The following is a 20,186-nucleotide window of genomic DNA, read 5'->3' on the forward strand; positions in this document are numbered from 1 at the left end:
GCAGCTTGTATCACGATAAGAAATAGTTAGTTAAATCATCAACATGAATCAGTGGAAACTGACATAGGCTATACAATGTTAAATAAAGATTTTTTTTTATTTGTCGCTCGAGTTTATTTCTGTTTTCACTCCAGCAGACCGAAAGCAACAAAAAAAAAAAAACACGCATCCACACAAAGGTATTTAAAGACAGGGCAAATCCAGACTTGTCTCTACATATTTACAGCTCCTGCCCCACAAAGCTCGAGTTTCAAGCCAGCCTCGGCTACGCCTGTCGGGATGATTGTGAAGGTAAACCTGTGGCGGAAGGACATAATTAGAACGACCGTATCGGTCCCATGCAGAAGCCTATTCAAATAAAGATGCTAAGTCAACACGAAGCATGTGTAAATAACAGTCAGAAGGAAATGTATTGTTTGGTGACTGTGTGCAGCGTTCAAAGCAGTATTTTTTTTTCATTTGACACATTGAAACGTAGATATTATTTTTTATTCCTGGAAATGTATAATCAACAATAAATACATTACATACAGTGACCTTTCACGTGTTTTACATCAAGACCAAAATAGTTAAATGCAGTCCTCAATGAGAATGATATAGATAATGGATATTTAGATTGTTGTTATTATTAATCATAAGTAGTACTTCATTAAAGAGTACTGCTCTTTTAACAGGCTGGTCTCTTTTTCAAAGTTCATGAAGGGAAATCAGCTAAATCTTCTTTGAAGGAAGTGGGAGATGTCTTGTTTCTTTTATGTTCTGTACAGTGTTTAGAAAAGGTGCACAGTGTTGAAGTGTGTTTTGGAGTGAATACAGGGAGGTACCATCATGGATACTGACAGTCATTTGTCCTTCATATCAAGCATGGATGATTGTCTTGCATAGCAGTTTTGACACCAACAAAAGATCTACAATTATTAATATGTTCACATTTTATTATAAATATATCAAAGACATTATAAATAATGAAGGCGCTACACCCAGTACAAATACTCCATTAGAGGTTCGTAAATAAAATATAAACTAGATACCCATAGACCCGTTAAAAGTAAATTTCTTTGCAAAGTAGATAGCAGCATACAAGGTCAAAGTCGAAACCTTATGTCACGTATAAACACACATTTGATCTAAAGTCCATATTTGCATGGTCCATATTTAAAAAAAGAAGGTTCAATTTCCATAAACAATCATCAAAACAATTAAGGCTTGAATGAAGTCCCAATAGGCAAGACTCCAGACTCTAGTTACTCATCTTCTTATTGCATATCCGGCCTCAGCTATGCTGACAGTATTATTGGCATATCTTCACAAGGCGCGAGCAGGTTTGAGCGTTAAACCACCTAAAGTAAAACCCACTTCAAAACGATGGTCATTCAAATGCTTAAAGTGTCCTAATGAAAATCCCTGCCTAGAAGAACTTAAATGCGTCCATTAATGTAATAATGTGAGGTTCGGGAAGTTCTGGAAGTCAAACATACTCCCGGCTCTCGCAGTCCTTTTTGATCGCCTTTTTGATCCGGTCGATTTCATCTTCTTCCGAATCCTCGTCCGGTTTCTCCTCGTCCGGTTTCTTCTCCGGTTTCTCCTCCTCCTCCTCCTCCTCCTCCGGTTTCCTCTCCTCCTCCTCCCCCCCCTCGGGTTTGTTCAGGTCCCGGACGGCCTCGGGGTCCTCGTGGCTGGTGGTGGACTGCAGCTCGTCCCGGATCCCGTTCAGCTCCACCAGTCCCTCGTGGAGCTGGACCGCCACCTCCCGGATCTTGGCCGCGAACTCCGACTTGGCGCCCTTCTTCAGCTCCTTGGAGTCCTTGGCCACAAAGTAGATGTCCATGCCCACGAAGAGGCCGGTGAGCACCCCCGTGGCCATGCTGGCGATCTGCACCGCCCGCGCCGCCGTGCTGCCCGCCACGTTGGCGATCTGCACCACGCGCATGATCTCGTTGGCGTTGATGAGGATGGCCTTGCCCAGCATGGCGCCGTCCTCGTAGATGTTGTTCAGCGCCGGGAAGTCGCGGTTGTAGGCGTGCTTGCGCATCTTGAGCAGGTCGAACCGACGCAGGTTCTCGATCCCCTGCTTGATGAAGGTCATGCACTTGTTGATGTCGGCCATCTTCTCCTGGTAGTCCTCCACGATCTTCTCCACCTTCTTGCGGTCCAGCGAGTTGTTGACCTGGTTGGAGATGCCGGCGCCCGCCGAGGTGAGGCCGCCGGCCGTGGCCACGCCCAGCCCGACCGCCGTGATGATCAGCGACGTCCCGAAGGTGACGGGCGCCAGGGCCAGCCCGGCGATGGTGGCCACGCCCCCCAGCGCGCTGGTGGAGCCGCCCGTGATCTGGGCGATCTTGGTCTTCTTGTTGAAGCGGTCCAGGTTGTCGGCGATGGCGTTGAGGTCCAGGACGTGCTGCCACAGGCTCTCGGCGCGCTCCGTGAACAGCTTGTTGAACACCCGGATGCCCCTCTGCACCTTCTCCGCCGTCAGCGCGAACGCCCTGCGGGGAGAACGCGGTCACGTCGTCATGGTGATGCCCAGAGGGGACGGTCTGCGCTGAGCACCGGCCCCAGCGGTCAGTGTATCAGAGAGAGCTAAAGATGAGTCTTTAAATAAAATCGATGAGAGGAGCTGCAGCAGTCTCCAACCGTAGACAAACTATTTATATCGATAATGTAGCTTTTATTGTTGTTCCCATTAGGGGTTTGGGAGCCCTACCACACACACACACACACACACACTCCTGTCTTACTTGGCCTCTTCCTTCTCCGTCATGTCATCCTCTTTGGGCATGTCCTCCCATTCTGAATAAACACAGCAGAGGAAAGACAACAGGAAATCAGGACAATTTTAAAAATGTTTTTTTTATTTTTTATTATGTGGTCAACAAGATGATTTTGTGACGTCTTAGGCCACCTTAGTAATGATGTTTAATAGGGTGTGTGTGTGTGTGTGTGTGTGTGTGTGTGTGTGTGTGTGTGTGTGTGTGTGTGTGTGTGTGTGTGTGTGTGTGTGTGTGTGTGTGTGTGTGTGTGTGTGTGTGTGTGTGTGTGTGTGTGTGTGTGTGTGTGTCTTACGTTCCACCGTGCTCCACCACTCCATGAGACCCTCCACGTCCTTCAAGAGAAGGCAAAGATTAACTGTCTGAACTACAGAACTATATCACTGCTGTATACCTCATAACCTCAGAAAACCTCGTCCCATAGTTTCCAAAGCCACAAATTCATATTTCTGACACGTTCACATCACACACACCTGATCATTCGATTCGTCTGGACCGATCCGGAAGTCTTCCAGGCGGTCAAACAGAGACCTTTCATTCTGACGACAAAAATGACAGAAAAAAATTAAAAATTCATCAAATATTGTGATTGAGATTAATTTTCCTTCCCAGTATTTACAAATAATATTATATATATTAACATTATATCAGATTTGGGTTAAGTGTATTGTAAGAGAAGGAGAGAAAAATAGAAAGTTGAAAGTGATAAAGAGTAAAAGTTGTTTTAGCGCCAACATAAGCCCAGCTTTTGTGTATTTATTTTGTACAAAAGGCAGAGGAGGGTGTGGAGAAACACGAAGCAGAACAAGACTGGTGGGAAACACAGTGACTGATTGTCTCTAAGAGGACAATGCCGGTAGGTCGACGTCTGATGGCAGAGCGTGATCGGTTTTCAGGGAGTGGCCGCACACGACAGCCCAGTAGGATCCGAGTTAGAGCCAAGGCTTACGAAGGCGCGTGTGTGCGCGCGCGTAGCAATAATTTGTGTGCGAGTTATTTGTGCGAGTGTGCATATGTATTTGCGCATGCGTGCGTGCGTGTGTGTACATCCGACAGCTACAGGGACTAGCTAGACGCATGCTTAGGAATCCTGTGCACAGCATGCCAAGTAGCAAGACACAACGTCACTAGAGTCACTGAGCTTGGCTTTAACCTCCAGAACTTCCGCATTTGGCTAAGGATCTGTATCTAAGCTACTTGGATGGCTCTGGATATCACACAATGTGTGCAAATATATCATTCATGTATAAAAAGAAAAGGGTAAAAGTGGTATATCAGTCTGTGTAAGACACTGATACCCCTCCCCCACACACCATTTCGTTCCACAGAAGAGCGACAATAGGGAGTTGGGTTACTTCTTCAAACTAAACATAGGGCAGGTATTTCCCGTTGCACACAAAAGTGTTTCCCTACCCCAGGTGCATTGTCAGTCGCAGTCGGCTCATCCTGTGGGTTCTTCTTTGGTCGAACCTAGGGACACACACACACACACACACACACACACACACACACACACACACACACACACACACACACACACACACACACACACACACACACACACACACACACACACACACACACACACACACACACACACACACACACACACACACACACACAGAGTCAGAAATGTGTTGGTTTTGAAGAGTTAACCCAAACACAGGTGTCACATGAGTCTTACCTTGACCCGGGGTAGGAAGGGATTGTGCTTCTTCGTTTTCTTGGGTTTGGTCTGAAGGCAACAGGCAAAAAAGAGATAGCATTTCTTATACGAGAGATATTGCTGTGAAGGACCATGTTAGTCATATTTGTGATGGGCACTGGAAACTATCACGACAAGATTCATTGTAATATACTGCTCATCACAACACCCTATCTCATGAATATTCAGCCATATGATTTGAAACTCTCAATCTATACAGTGTGAAAGAACGACCAATCCAACACAGCTTGACAATTATTAGCCAATGGAAATACACTTAGACACGGATGAGGGCGGGACAGAATGCCTTAATGTCAATGTTCACAGCAGAGCAATGAAATACGTTTGCAAACATCAACAGACATGCTTCTTAAGGATGGATTTACTTGTCGTCGTTATGGAAACAATTTTTCCTAAACGACGACAAAACTCTCCAAATAACGAGGTCAGGAGGTGCGTGCACCGTCATGGAGCGAGAGGTTCCAGTACACACCCCCACTTCCTGCCCGTTGCCTTCCTCCACCGCATTCCCTTCTTCTGTGTTCAAGGGCTCGTCTTCGTTCAGGCCTTCGTCGTCCGATGGGGCCTAAGAGAGAGAGGGGAGACACCATGATGCATTCCTTGAATATGACTCAAAGACAACCGCACCTCAAACGAAAACATTAGCGTCAACGGGGTGTGGAAGCCAAAGTTGTCTTTTTAGGTGGGGTTTGTAGGTGCTTTTTAGGTGGGGTTTGTAGGTGCTTTTTAGGTGGGGTTTGTAGGTGCTTTTTAGGTGGGGTTTGTAGGTGCTTTTTAGGTGGGGTTTTTAGGTGCTTTTTAGGTGGGGTTTTTAGGTGCTTTTTAGGTGGGGTTTTTAGATGCTCTTTAGGTGGGGTTTTTAGGTGCTCTTTTAGGTGTGGTTCTCTTGGTGAAAGTTAGCCGACCGTCCGCGGACACGGTAGAGTGACGTCACCCGGCACCAATCATAACCGAACAGGGAGAGTGATCACATGACCCATGCTTCAACGGACCCTGAGACGGTGATTGGTTCAGCGCTGTTCTTCTCACTACGTTTATAAAGAATAAAAGATCCCGGTAACAATTTCAGGAAGTATGAACAAATGGGGTGAAACGTACCTGGTCAGAAACACGTGGCATAAACGGATTGTGGCGCTTTGGTTTTTTCACTTTGGCCTGAAAATAAATAGATCACATGACATCAATGCATCTCCCAAAGTAATACAGGGTCACCTGACCGAATCACAGAAGGTCCAATAAACACAAGAGAAGCATTTATTTTGGCAAGCCAAAAAAAACCTCCCAAGCAATACGTCAGAGAGCCTAACATCCATTTGCATGTCATTGGAATGGAAGCGATACAGGGAAGTAGAAGCGGTAGCAGTGGTCGTAGCAGCATGTGAAATGGTTTCCAGTACACCTGGACAACCATATCTGGTTAGAAAACGTACTCTAAATTATGAAAAAGTAGCGTCCGGTGAGGATGACTCACTGCTTTGGTGCCCGACGGTTTGACGTCCTCGCCCCCGACAGAGCTGCCTTCTTCACGGTCGGTCAGTACCTCATCATCTGATTGGTTCTGAATAAGAAAAACATAAAAGTTTTACTTAAAACAATACAGGTCTAATAGGGTAATGGACAAGCGATTGATTGGGAGGAATCCTTCAAATGACAACTGTTGATATAGACAGACAGTCTGTGGGTGTCTGAGTTAAATATTCACTTGATTTTTTTATAGGTCTATGTGTATGATTGATATTGTATGCTGTCTTATGCCTATAGGACTATGTGCATGATTGTTGTCTTGAGTTTTGCCTGGTTAAATTGACGCATGAGGGACGGTAAAGTATTTGAATTTCAAAAGAACCCAATGCATAGCAAGTGCTTCAGTAAAAGTGAAGCACCACAAAACAAACGGAACGTTTGTCCTTACTGATTGTGTCTGTCTGTCTGTCTGTCTGTCTGTCTGTGGGCTATGTTCCTACCTCCTTGGCTGGTTTTACGGGGCCGGACTGTGCTCCGGATCGGTCCATTCTCTCCCGGGGGTAGGGACCGCTCTTGACCTGTGAGCCGACAGACAAAGCACGCCAGCTGGGTTACACACAGTGGCTGAGTGAGCTGGCCAGGGGGCAGCTACGGTAGCTCAGTGGGTCCAAAATCAGAGAGCTCAGTGCAGAGGGAGGCTTTCTGTCGACGGTCTCACTGGGTGTGAGAGTGAGAGGGGGAGAGTGAGTCACCTATGACGCAAATAATGCAAATAATAGACTGACCAGTTTTGATTTCTCTTCTCCTTGCTGTTCCACTTCCTTGTTGTTCTCTGCTTGGCCAACGTCCTTCTGCACAGAGGACACATTGCGTTACCCAACTGTTAGCTCCCGCGGCGGCGGCGGTGACTAGCACGAGATGCCTGGTCCATGTCCACTTTCTGTTTGATTTCACAACCACCGGGAAAGAAAGAATCCAACACTGACCAGTGCTATAGTAGCAGGGAAGCACCACCACACTATCGAACGTGAAAAGAGGGAACCACCATTTTGTAGAACCTTGAACCGTATTAGCCCTAATACACCAACAGACTAATACACCAACAGTGTTTACTTTAGTTGCCGAACGGAATGGATTCATCATCGCCATGGCACCCGCCACGGAGCTCTACAAGGGAATCAGTACTTTGTTTTGGTGATATTCAAAAGTATTTTGTGAAGCCTTTTGTGTTTATAGTTTCTTCTTATGATTCAACAGCTGAGCCAGCCCCGGGCGCCACCATCCCAGTCTTGTGGTGGGCCAGGGGGAGTATGCGCTCGTCATGATTTCAACTCACTTCCTTGTAGGTCTGTGCCTGACAATGAACTAATGCGTACATTTTATTACAAACGAAATTACACTTACACATCATTGTCGTCTATCATTGCGTTATACAAGATAGTATACCGCTGATACAGTGGCATTTTACAGACTAATATTATGCCATTATCATAATAAATGTTTATTCTTTATTTCGCACATAAAAATAATACATTTAAAAAGATTAGGTTATAATCTATTAAATAATAATAAAAAAAGATTAGTAAACACATCAGCTATCACTATGGAAACTTCTAGAATCCCCGCCACACACACACACACACACACACACACACACACACACACACACACACACACACACACACACACACACACACACACACACACACACACACACACACACACACACACACACACACACACACCTGTTTGTTGCTGGAGGTCTTCTCGTCAGCGGTCGGCTCCTCGTCAGAACCGGGGTGCTTGTAGTGCTGACAAAAGAGGAAACGGTTTTGTACTGTTTGGTGTCCTATCATTTTAGCTAACCAATAATAACAGCAACAGCAGCAACAGCGAACACAACAAGTGGGTCTCTCACCTTGTTGGCGAAGTAGAACGGATTGAGGTTCATCATGGCACCTGTGAGCTTATTCTGAAATCAAACAACGGGGTTGAATTGGGCCTTATTCCCCTAGCTGCCATCTTGGCTCTAAATGCGACCTGGACGGGTGAGCGGAATGTGGAACGTAAACCAAGATGGCCGACGGCTGAATGAGGCCCATGGGGACAAACAAGATTCTAAGCAGTAACTGGAACACTGGTACTGGTTATTGTTTTGCAGAGAGAAGGTAGAGTTACAAACCTGTTTGTGACCAGATTGAGGGTCTGTAGTTTCCTCTTCACCATCAGAGTTTGAGCTGTTCTGCTGCAAGATGCACCCAAACAAATATCATAGGTTACATTATTAGAATGAGTAAACTAACATTATTTAAGTAATGTGAGTGTTACTGTAGTAATACAAAGTCAACAAACTATAAGTGGGATAATATGAATTTAATGTTATATACGACAAATAAACAATAAATACTACTATTCATTAATATTATCAGTAACGGGTAATTGTATAAGTATAAACTTATGTAGTGCTATTTGGTCCTTTTTATCTTAAAACTGCTTCACTGCTTTAGAGAGTAAAAAGGTATCAAACTCTTCAAACCGGCCCGGTTGATGGCTGGTTTAAGCAGCCTGACCAGTCAGCCAGCCCCAGAGCCTGCTCAGTCTGAGTCGGCCCAGGTGAGGGTGCTTAAACCAGCCGTCAACCACACACACAATCCACGAAGGGATACCTTAGCAGTCTTCTCTCCGAGCGTGTCAGTGCTGGCCGACAGCTCAGAGTCTGCGGTCAGGTCCTCCTGAAGAAGAAAGTAATAAAAACGACTATCAGTTTGATTCACACCAATACTTGACTCCAGCGAACTAGCATGGTCTAGCTGAACTTCTGGGGGGAGATGGCACAGAGCCTCGGCGGGAACATGTCATTGAAGGGGTGTGGTTACGCCTTGTTTCCAATTTTTTTACGGAGATATTTTATTGAAGAAGGGAGGAGAGTTTGATGAGTGCATTTCTACAGCGACTAGTCCACAAGGTGTTGATCTGAAGCCTTTAGAGATCCATAATAGTTTACTAATGCTAGCGGAGTTTGCTAAATACACTTACCCGAGACATGGTCCTCTTGTTCTTTTTAAACACCCCACTAAACAGCCCCCCTTTCTCCTGGAGGAAAGAAACAGATCCAGATGTTATCTGGGACCTTCTCTTACTTCTGTCATCCAGTGGTTTGTTAGCCTGATGTGTACGGCTCTGCTCACCTTGCCCTCTTTCCCCTCCGAGAGATTATCGACGCTGCCCTTCAACTCCCCGGACGCAGACAGATTCTCCTGGGGGGGAAACGATGTCCAGCGAGTTAATATTCATTGGGATTGAATATATGCAGAGTATGTGCATAATATAAGAAGAGCCTGGAGACAAGAACGCCACGCGGCAAAACCACACCTGAGCCTGGTCGTTGGCGCCTTTGGTCCAGCCTTTAAACATCCCGCCAAACTTACTGCCCTTCTCCTGAAGGAAAAGAGGGTCAAATGGGAGTTAAGTCGCTATGTATCAAAGTCTTTGGACATTCCATGTCCTAGAGTTCCTCATTTCCTTCCGAAGGAGAGCGAGCCATGCTAACATTTACCTTAGCGCTGTCAGCTGACAAACTGTCATTGCTGTTACTCAAATCTCCATCCAATGAAAGACGATCCTGAAACACATCAACAAGGTTGGGTCATTTGTCCTTTGTCCTGTCCTTTCATACTTTCGACAGGTTTGAGGGACAGAGATTGTAGGGGTTGGACATGTTTATTCATAGACACAAAAAAACGGAGGAACAAATTCAGATAATAATCAATAACAATAAAGCCAGTTGAGGGTAAATTGGGTGCACGGCTTTGGAGAGTAAAGTGAGTTGGGCGACATGCACTTTGCCATGAGGCCTCGTCCCGTATCCCACGAGGTCATGATAAAGAGGGACTGCCTTTACCTGCTTCCTGGCTCGGGTTTCCTCTGCACGCAGCGCGTCACTGGAATCAGCAGGCGGCCCGCTCTTCTCCTGCTGGAACACAGAACACGTGACCTCAGGAGAAACCACGTGCGCCATGGAATTTATGTGTTTGACCTTTGTGGAAACAAAAAGGCCCCCCCCCCCCCCCCGGGGCTGACAGTTACCCAGGCGGAGGACTGGAAGGGACTCTTCAGGATCTTGCCCATAACACCGCCCTACAGCCGAAGGTAACAAGCACCGCAAACGGTCATGACACTTTCCCCTCAGAAACACAGTACCAACAACACAACTAAAACAAGTTTTATTCATGTCATATATAATTAGCAGATCTGATATTGTATTTATATGATGTTCATACTTTCTAGAAAAGCTTCCTATCTATTTCCTTCTTTGCAGTGTCTGTTATTTGTTTGCAATGTAGAGGAAGTCTGTGACATGCCATCGCCATCCATGAATGCCGCTCTGTGTTATTTTAATGTCATTAATTAATATGCATGACATACACCTGAAACTCCCCTGAAGCAAGGGGTTACAGAATATGACTCATTCGTTGTTTTTGTGTCACATGACCAAAGTAGGACAAGGGTGTGGTGTGTGTGTGTGCGGTTCAGGGCTGGTTTAAGCAGCCTCACCAGTCAGCCAGCCCCAGAGCCTTCTCAGTCTGAGTCGGGTCAGGTGAGGCTGCTTAAACCAGCCGTCAACCACACACACACAATCCACGAAGGTTTACCTTGGAAGTCTTCTCTGCGAGATTGTCAGTGCTGGCGGACAGCTCAGAGTCTGCGGTCAGGTCCTCCTGAAGAAGAAAAGACATGTTTGAAATAGAAACAACTCCGTTTGAGTCCTACTAATGTCGGATGCGGCAGTTTTATCACGTTCCAGCGGAACTTCTGGGGGGAGACGGCACGGAGCCTGGGTCGGATCATGAACCTGAAGGGGCGTAGTTACAACGTGTTTCCTGTATCGTTTGGGCGAACTAATAAAGCTTTCATGAGAGGAGTTAAAGGAGTGAGTCGCTAATCTACACAGGGTTGATTCAAAACCTTTACAGAACCTTTTATACAGTTTACTACTGCTGGCTGAGTTTGTGTTCACATATTAAGCAGAGAAAATGTGAAAATATACAAATTCTTTGCTTACCACGGACATGGTCCTCTTGTTCTTTTTAAACACCCCACTAAACAGCCCTCCTTTCTCCTGGAGGAAAGAAACAGATCCAGATGTTATCTGGGACCTTCTCTTACTTCTGTCATCCAGTGGTTTGTTAGCCTGATGTGTACGGCTCTGCTCACCTTGCCCTCTTTCCCCTCCGAGAGATTATCAACGCTGCCCTTCAACTCCCCGGACGCAGACAGATTCTCCTGGGGGGGAAACGATGTCCAGCGAGTTAATATTCATTTGGATTGAATATATGCAGAGTATGTGCATAATATAAGAAGAGCCTGGAGACAAGAACGCCACGCGGCAAAACCACACCTGAGCCTGGTCGTTGGCGCCTTTGGTCCAGCCTTTAAACATCCCGCCAAACTTACTGCCCTTCTCCTGAAGGAAGAGAGGGTCAAATGGGAGTTAAGTTGTTATGTATCGTGTGATTTTTGATTAACTGACAAAGCTAAGCTAAAAACATGATAACATTTACCTTAGCGTTGTCAGCTGACAAACTGTCATTGCTGTTACTCAAATCTCCATCCAATGACAGATGATCCTGCAACACATCAACAAGGTTTGGTAATTTGTCCTTTGCTAAGAAACAACACCTTATTTTAATATTTTTGTTTTTAGTTTTGAAGGAGCGAGATTTTAGAGGTTGGACAACATTAGTCATACACAAAAAACTGAAGGACAAATTCATCCAATAATCCATAACATTAAATCCAGTTGATTAATTAAAAGATTTGACCGCGAATCAGACCAAGGGCCTATTGAATGTCAAACGTAGTCATGCAGAATATATATTAGGTAACCTAAAGTAGTACCTGGGACTCTGTTCGTCTGTGACCTGGTTTAGGGGTTTGTTTGAGAATCCCTCCGAGAAATCCAGTTTTCTCCTTGGGGGACTTCTTGTTGTTGTTTAAGCTGTCGTTACTGGCTGAAAGGTCCCCGCTCTGGACAGAGAGGCGGGCCTAGAAGAATGCTTTGAGTTGTAAGGCCTTTAATCCATTTTATTGAGTAATTGACTCATATTAATACGATATACCATTTTTGCGTCACTAGGATTTGGGTTACCTTGGAAATCCCCTCTGAGAGATTGTCACTGCTGACGGACAGATCTGAGGTCAGGTCCTCCTGAAGCAGAGACAACAAACCACTGAACCACTGAACCAGGAGGAGACAACGGGCCGAACTCTGAAACAACCACAACACAAACGCCACCCTGGCATCGTGGACTGGCAGTACCTACCCGCGACTGAGACCGGGCGAACAGGGACTTTGGTTTTTTAAACACTCCACCAAACATCCCGCCCTTCTCCTGCAGAAATAATTAATTACAAACGTTTAAACCCAAATTATAACCATTGTATTAAGTCGGTCAAGCAAATCTGTTGGCGCTCACTTTGCCGTCCTTGCCCTCTGAGAGATTATCGGAGCTCCCAGACTTTTGGCTAGATACGTCAGAAACAGACAGGTCCTCCTGTGAAGAACACATCTCCATCGAGTTGTTATTCATTCATCGTTTCCATGGTTATATTTAATCGCAGAGTATGTGTGCATAGTATCCTGGAAACAGCACTGCACCTATACAGTGACCCTCACCTGCGACGCGCTGTTGGGTTCTTTGGTCCAGTTGGACTTTTTAAACATGGCCCCAAACTTGCTGCCCTTCTCCTGAGAAAAGAAAGATTGAGGGATCACATGTGAATAAAATGCAAGTTTGAATGGGTGCAGTGTTACCCTCCAAAACCTCCATTTGTGATCATCCCCCTCTCCGACTGTGGGTGGGACCGTGGCTATGGAACGAACTGGAAATGCTGACCCTCCTAGAATAGAACTACTGCCTTGACCGGGCATAACACTGCATTATCACACGGCTTTGTCCAATTTTCAGTACGCTGCTATGAATAACAGACTGTTGCTATGGATGTACACACACACACACACACACACACACACACACACACACACACACACACACACACACACACACACACACACACACACACACACACACACACACACACACACACACACACACACACACACACACACACACCTTGGGGTTGTTGTTCTCTGACAGACTGTCACTGCTGCCGTTCAAATCCCCGTCCATTGAGAAATTGTCCTACAAACAAATAAGCATGATTATAATTTTTTTTTTTTTTCGATTCTTACAATAACATGAGGGTCCACATTCTGAGCATTGGGTGGCCTGCGGTCACAATCGAACCCCCAACCCTGGCAGTGTTAAAGCCACATTATGATAAAGAGTTAAAAAAATATATACAATGTCCAACCTATGAGTATAATACCTGGGATTCTGAACGACTGTGACCTGGTTTTGGGCTTCGTTTCAGAATTCCCCCAAACACTCCCGTTTTCTCCTAGATATAGGGGTCACAAAATAAGTAATTCTCAATGAACAGATAAGAACCTCGAACAAGCAAATAAGAGGGAAGGTAAGGTCACCTTGGATGGGTTTTTGTTCAGGCTGTCACTACTGGAAGAGAGCTCCCGGCTTGGGACCGGGAGGCTGGCCTGGAAGAACGATATCTGCACGTTAATACCTGATACGGAGCTTATAGTACACTAAAATGGGCTGTAAAAGAGACCCCCACACACACTCACTCCCTTTTGCAGCATTTGTATATTAGCCAGCAACCTCTGGAGGTCACATTAAGCTAATTGTGTTGTCAATGAATGAAAGAAAATAAAGGGCAAGATGTAAAAAGAGGTAAAATCGAATTTAAATTCAGTTTAAGCTATATATTTCCCTCTGGTCAGTCTATTCGGATAAAATGACTCAAAGGACCCAGATGCTATCTTTACGAATACAAAGAAGGTAGGTTTGAGGTAATCAGACACACCTGTACAGGTGTCTCTTCCCTCACAGACTTGGTGCTTTTCCCCAGAACTCCTTTAAACACGCCCCCTTTCTCCTGCAACAGAGACATAAAGATCCAATCAAGCCTACACAATATTCATTTGTCACTGATTAAAATCACTTAACATTTTCCTTGATACAGTTAAAGGGAATGGTTTACGGTTTTACTCAGAAGTTATGAAAATGACAACCAATACAGACAACCAAATACATCTACTGAATTAACTTTTAAAGCCAAGTTTCCCAATCTCAAACTGCATTATTTTAAATTTCTAATCCCATAATATTGTGTTTGTTCAGCATTCATCGATATTCTAGGCAGTTTTTCTGAATTTTCTTCAAATGGATATTCAAGCCTAAATATTGGGTCATAAGGCGACAAAAAAGTTGTGAACCATTGTAGCAAAGCCTGGCCATGCATTTTGCTTCCTCCATAGCTCACCTTTGTGTTATCGTTCAGACCGCCACTGCTGTTTGAACCCTCACTGTCAACCAAGTTGCCCTGCAAAATCACAACAGGGAGCATGGAATTAAATGTTAGCATTTTAGCTCAAACTCAAAGAAATCTAGTAGCCACATTCAAGTGAAGTTTACTCAAAACGTCTTAAAAAGGTTGAATGATATTTAAAATCAGATTTTTAAACCAGCATTCATGATTACCGATTCTAGAATAAAATGCATGAATTTGATTAGAAACTAACGTACCGTTGGCTCCCGTTTGGAGGACTTTTTGAGCATTCCACCAAATCGTGCAGCTATTTCCTGGAGGAAGAATGCCGTTCGTCAGCTTTTATACTATTAAGGCCTCTCAAAAAAGCCAAAAGCAAAACAACTTTAGACAAGAGACTGGGAAGTTTTTTCAAGCGGGATCCCACCTGGTATGCAAATAGATATTTTGGATAAAATAATACAATGCAAAAGGTTTGAAAGGTCTCATAAAAACATATTTTATACAAATAGCCTAATGATTTGTAGCCATTAATAAGGGTTGATGTTGAGTGGGTTAATACGCAAGACGTCCCAGGCCTATTTTAGGGAGTTTCTCAAACATATGTTGAGAGCAGCCAACTCATAGCAAGTTCACCGACCGCTTTAAAAACAGGAGATCCGGCCTGTCACTTAAGTTTCAAGAGTTTTATTTGTTTATCTCACACACATACTAAAGTTCACCATCTAAACGATTTCCATGCCATGCCTCATTTCCCTACAGAACTGTTTTTCTACTGTTCTGTCACCACTATTATGAGAGTAAACAAAGTGTTGTGTACACACAATGGTTAAGGTTGTTCCTGCTTTATTTACATGCTGTAGTCACCCTAGCATGTCAAGGCCTTTAGACCATGGGCTTCCACTTCAACAAGTGTCCTCACAACTATTACTGTGTCCTTTTGCAGACTAAAAGACCTCCTAGCTAGAGTCAATGTGCACCCCATCTCTTGTTCAGGCAGTAGCCCAATGACTGAGCACCATCTGTTATCTACGGTCAGAGTAGGCTAATGGAACAGCACACTAAGATAGAATACAGTCTTGGAACTAATGGCTACTAAAAAAAAAAAGTACATTACAGAACATTCGTCATTAATGATAGGTACTTGCATGTTCAATTTGCGCATTATTGCTATTAAATGTGGGGATTTCTACACATTTAATATGTATGTAGAGTAAGAGGACAACAACACAGAGGAAAGAGTAGACCCACGACACCAGTCGAAACCTTACAATACTTACAGAGACACTTTCTTCACATTCTAAATCCAGATTATTGTACTGCTCCTGTAATACAGAAATAATTAGAGTTTAATAAAACAAATAACAAAAACAAGAGGAGTTCATCAGCTGGACAGCGCTCGACTTGCATTGCCAGCAACTAAATCCGTTCAGAAGCACCTCGACAATTGAACATGAATTGATAAACGTGACGATGTTATGTCATATGTGATAGTTTACCATCTCTGCCTTCGTTGTATCCTGGTTGTGTCGATACAACGCCTCTTATGTTCAGACGCCCAAGGAGACGGCTAAACCGCCTGTTTCGCGTTATTGTTTCCAAACTTCGATGAACCTCCTCTAAAGGTTGACGTCGGCTCGGTTCTCAGAGAGATCCCATGCGGAATTGGTCCGGAAACCAATAGATTCGTCCACCGATCGCGTCCGACTTCACGGGGCTTTGGTTAACCTTCGCTGTGATCTGTGAGTTTCAGAGTAAAATAGTTGTTCACCTGAGAGTCCAAGGAGAGGGCGTGGCCAAAGCTCTCGTTCGTGACAGTGCAGCGAGTGAACGGTGTTTTAGATATTAGGCTACCCCGTCATCTATTTGCTGGCACTGGGGTAAATTGTCAATAAAACCATTTGTATTTTGAAATGAGCTGCCTGCAAAAAAAAAACGCAACATTCAAATCATTAGGGTGCCCATTGGTTGGATTTATTTTATTCAGAGGAAGATTTATGGTGCCATTTAAAATCATGGCGGAAGCAATCCAGTAGCATTTACACAGATAACAAGGTCATAAGATCATTAAATGATAAGGGATGTTTACATAGTAGATTTGATGTGTCAGATTCAACTAAGTCATTACCCTACCACAAAGGGTTACATGATCATTCAATTTTAACACAAGTACTTTTGATAAATGATGGCATTAAGAGACATAAGATTCGAATAATTGACCAAAATACAACACAAGTCGTTTTTACAGCATTTATTCATTTTCAAATTAAATATACACCACTTTTTTGGTCATAGTTCTGATCTCTTGAAGATGAAATTAAACAAAATGAAAGCAAAGTATTTGTAGACTTTCAAAACCCCTTTAAGGCTACCTGGTTACATTGAGGGTTCCTCCCTTACGTTGTTGAACGCAAATCCTATATATTAATGACAACATTTTAAAGTTTTCAAGGCACACCATGTTAGTAAAAGTGCTTAAAATTGACGCCATTACATTCAAGCTCGCCAGGAAATTGATTGAGCCGCATTGGATATTCATACTCATTTAAAGGTGATTAATAAAGTGAAGCATTATAAGGCAGGGTTAGTGTTTGCGTTTGTGTCACTGGTTCCAGCGTAGGAAGTAGATTTTGCCCATCTCATCTCCACACACCAGCTCCCCAGGACACCGTGGGCTGACCTCCAGAACCTGAACCGGGCTTCCACACACAAACATACCGACCTAGAGAGAGGGGTAGAGAGAGAGAGAGAGGGGTAGAGAGAGTGAGAGAGAGAGGGGTAGAGAGAGAGAGAGAGGGGTAGAGAGAGAGAGAGAGAGAGAGAGAGGGGTAGAGAGAGAGAGAGAGGGGTAGAGAGAGAGAGAGAGGGGTAGAGAGAGAGAGAGAGGGGTAGAGAGAGAGAGAGAGGGGTAGAGAGAGAGAGAGAGAGAGAGAGAGGGGTAGAGAGAGAGAGACAGACAGACAGACAGACAGACAGACAGACAGACAGACAGACAGACAGACAGACAGACAGACAGAGCGAAGGCGAGAAATGTTATTGACAGACAAAAAGGTGATATAACAGAGTTAGTAAACTGAAAGAGCGAGACGAAATAGCAAGGAAAATCGAACCAAACATTTCCTATGTATAAATGTATAAAATCAATCCCATTCTCGTACCAAGTCCTTCCTAATCCAGATTTTGTGTCGGAACGTGCGTACCTGCTTCTTGGTGATCTTGTCCCACAGTTTGACGGTCTGGTCGTGCGAGGCAGAGATGATGGCGGTGCTGGTGATTTTTATCACACTGATCCTGTCGCGGTGGGCCTGGGGACAGAAAACACCGTCGTTATCATCATCATCATCATCATCATCATCATCATCAGAAGCTACAACACTGGCCAAAAGCCGCTGCCACTAAATGATTCGGATTTCATATTGATTCTTTATTTCCTTATAGTGCCAGAGGTTTTGTTTTGGGACATTTTCTCTGAATTTGAAACCTCATGTAGTTCACACTCATCTGGCAGCTAGAGATTTGAACCACCAGATGAACGTCAACTAAGCAATGGCAGTGGCTGTCAGCCTTTTCAGAGGCCGAATTCATATATTTATGTGCGGCAAGGTGGTAGTAGACTTTGACACACACACACACACACACACACACACACACACACACACACACACACACACACACACACACACACACACACACACACACACACACACACACACACACACACACACACACACACACACACACACACACACACACACAGCCTTTGGTGCCGGTGTTAGCAGGTGTCTTACCGGTCTCCTGGGGCTCCAGGGCGACAGCACGAGGGAGTCCTTGAACCACATGTTTCCATCCACGTCTCCGCACACGATCAGGCCTGGAAACAACACAACGCTTCAGCATTTCCCTTGCTTGGGAAATACACAGCTCACAGGCATAGTGGAAACCTATAGTTTTCGACAAACATACTCACTGAAACTAAATAATTACAATATAAATATAAATAGTCAAATGATGACGTCCTTTAAAAAAGTATTCAAATCAAACTTAATAAAACGCAGACATTTCTGGTAAAAAACAGCCCTTGCAATTGCTATTTTCTACACATCACAAGCCCTATTTTGAGCCGTTCAGAATCAACGGCGATTACCACATAAACAAGCATAACACAACAAGCTTTCCCTGTGGTGCCATTAGTTAGGGTTCGTTATCGTTTAGAAGTACCATCCTCCACGGCCACAGCAGTGATGGAAGTGATCCCCTCCTCCCCCTTGGTCGGCAGCGTCACATTGGTGCAGGACAACTCACTGTACTCCGTGAGGCCAACCACAAACTGTTGGGAGGAGATGGTGGCCGAAACCAGGAAGTCGCATTAATGAATTATCACCCAAAAAATAAGAAAACATCAAACAAGTACGATACATCTTCGAGATGGATGGATGGATGGAATATATCTATATCTATATCTATATATATTAGTGCTGTCAAGCGATTCAAATATTTAATCGTGATTAATCGCATTAATGCCACAGTTGACTCACGATTAATTGCAAGTAAAAAAATGTCTATGCTAAATATCCCTTGATTTCTTTGTCCCATTAATTTTTCTCATTTTAATGTTCTTATCAACATGGAGAAGTGCATCGGCTTGCCTTGTGCAAATGTTTTTTTATTGATAACATTGGCATACACTGATCAAAACAGTACGATACAAAAAAAAAAGCCTATAGTGCAATTAAACGATGAACATACAAACATACTGCCTTGACCATAGCAGTCAGGCTACTGCTTCTTTGTTTTGAGCTTTTTTTTATAAAAAAATGCGTTAATTGCGTTAATAACGCGTTTAACTGACAGCACTAATATATATATATATATATATATATATATAAATATTACATGGGTCTTCTCAATGTCGTGGAACTCTCCGTTCACTTGCATGGGCCCTTCACAACTTCCGGCGGTGAATTATATTTGACAATTGACCGTTGCTAAGGATAATTGACCGCTGTCAAGGAAAGTGGAATTTTTGCCATCTTTCGTATCGCTCCTCAAGTAGTCTGGTAACTTTTCAACCCCAGCGTCTTCGGTTGCTAAGCGACGTCAACGTCTTTGGCAGACTTTCTCTGCTGATCAACACTACGAATGCTGGTAACAAATAAATTGTATAAAGACACACCGTGTGAAGTTATTTTTTCGTTTTGGCAAGTCGCCGGTCATTATCGAAAATAAGCCCCTTCATGGCGCAGCAATGACCGGCGTTCTATACAACATCCCTTACATATATATATATCTATATGACAATTAAGAGCACGCTAAGTTGAATGCCTTTCAAATCCTACATTTGATCTTACTACTACACACTTAAAAAATAAAATAAAATCAGGCCCTGTCAAGAGTTATGGATGTGGAAGGAGGGAACCCAAAACACCGGGTCACAGCCATGATGCCAAGCGAAAGCGAATAAGCAGACGACTGGATGACAGAGTTCGCTGGTGTGACCACTCACCAGAAACGACAGCTCCAGCTCGTCTTCCCTTCTGCCTACCAACCACATGCTTTTGGAATCGTTGGTGAACATCCCGAAGACATGCCCTGTGCTCGGGCTGACATGTGGACACAGGAAACACGCTGAATCTTTCTAGCAGGTTATTCATTGTTAAATACGTTCTAGGTCCAATAGGAATACATGTATTGTAACAGTGGTGTAAACGATATAATAGCATAAGACAATTGCCATTCTGACATCTACTTGTTATTACACTGTTTATTGAAGTAACTAGAGGTTACCATGAAGTTGGGATTCAAATGTAGACATCACATTT

The 20,186-nt window shown here is 44.0% G+C and overlaps 2 protein-coding genes across 8 annotated transcripts in view; both read right to left on the reverse strand.

Moving 5' to 3' along the window:
- Window positions 1–467: 467 nt before the first annotated feature.
- On the reverse strand, window positions 468–16,182 carry LOC132462441 (papilin-like). Of its 7 annotated transcripts, none has more exons than XM_060057985.1 (40): window positions 15,867–16,182; window positions 15,648–15,692; window positions 14,625–14,681; window positions 14,362–14,421; window positions 13,903–13,974; window positions 13,505–13,573; window positions 13,348–13,419; window positions 13,092–13,160; window positions 12,635–12,706; window positions 12,435–12,512; window positions 12,282–12,350; window positions 12,107–12,166; window positions 11,857–12,003; window positions 11,520–11,585; window positions 11,357–11,422; window positions 11,173–11,241; window positions 11,021–11,077; window positions 10,611–10,676; window positions 10,045–10,095; window positions 9,860–9,931; window positions 9,515–9,580; window positions 9,331–9,396; window positions 9,147–9,215; window positions 8,995–9,051; window positions 8,625–8,690; window positions 8,141–8,203; window positions 7,877–7,930; window positions 7,704–7,769; window positions 7,072–7,125; window positions 6,744–6,809; window positions 6,459–6,536; window positions 5,966–6,052; window positions 5,593–5,649; window positions 4,967–5,059; window positions 4,453–4,503; window positions 4,182–4,238; window positions 3,242–3,307; window positions 3,064–3,103; window positions 2,739–2,790; window positions 468–2,486 (listed from the first exon to the last, which is right to left on the reverse strand). In XM_060057985.1, exons 1-40 carry the CDS (start codon window positions 15,867–15,869, stop codon window positions 1,469–1,471), a joined length of 3,546 nt encoding a protein of 1,181 aa, XP_059913968.1. In that variant the 5' UTR covers window positions 15,870–16,182; the 3' UTR covers window positions 468–1,468. The 7 variants fall into 7 exon arrangements, with proteins under 7 accessions (XP_059913968.1, XP_059913970.1, XP_059913969.1 ...); XM_060057987.1 differs by having other exon boundaries at window positions 8,141–8,200; window positions 15,867–16,181; XM_060057986.1 differs by having other exon boundaries at window positions 9,860–9,928; window positions 15,867–16,180.
- A 137-nt stretch (window positions 16,183–16,319) lies between these two features.
- tep1 (telomerase-associated protein 1) overlaps window positions 16,320–20,186 on the reverse strand; it is a 30,774-nt gene continuing 26,907 nt past the window's right edge. The window contains 5 exon segments of the mRNA XM_060057983.1: window positions 16,320–17,089; window positions 17,568–17,672; window positions 18,156–18,238; window positions 18,586–18,694; window positions 19,871–19,967. Coding sequence (XP_059913966.1) covers window positions 16,970–17,089; window positions 17,568–17,672; window positions 18,156–18,238; window positions 18,586–18,694; window positions 19,871–19,967 — 514 coding nt within the window. The 3' untranslated portion in view covers window positions 16,320–16,969.

Source organism: Gadus macrocephalus, chromosome 8 (genome assembly GCF_031168955.1).
Source record: "Gadus macrocephalus chromosome 8, ASM3116895v1".
Lineage (NCBI taxonomy): Eukaryota > Metazoa > Chordata > Actinopteri > Gadiformes > Gadidae > Gadus > Gadus macrocephalus.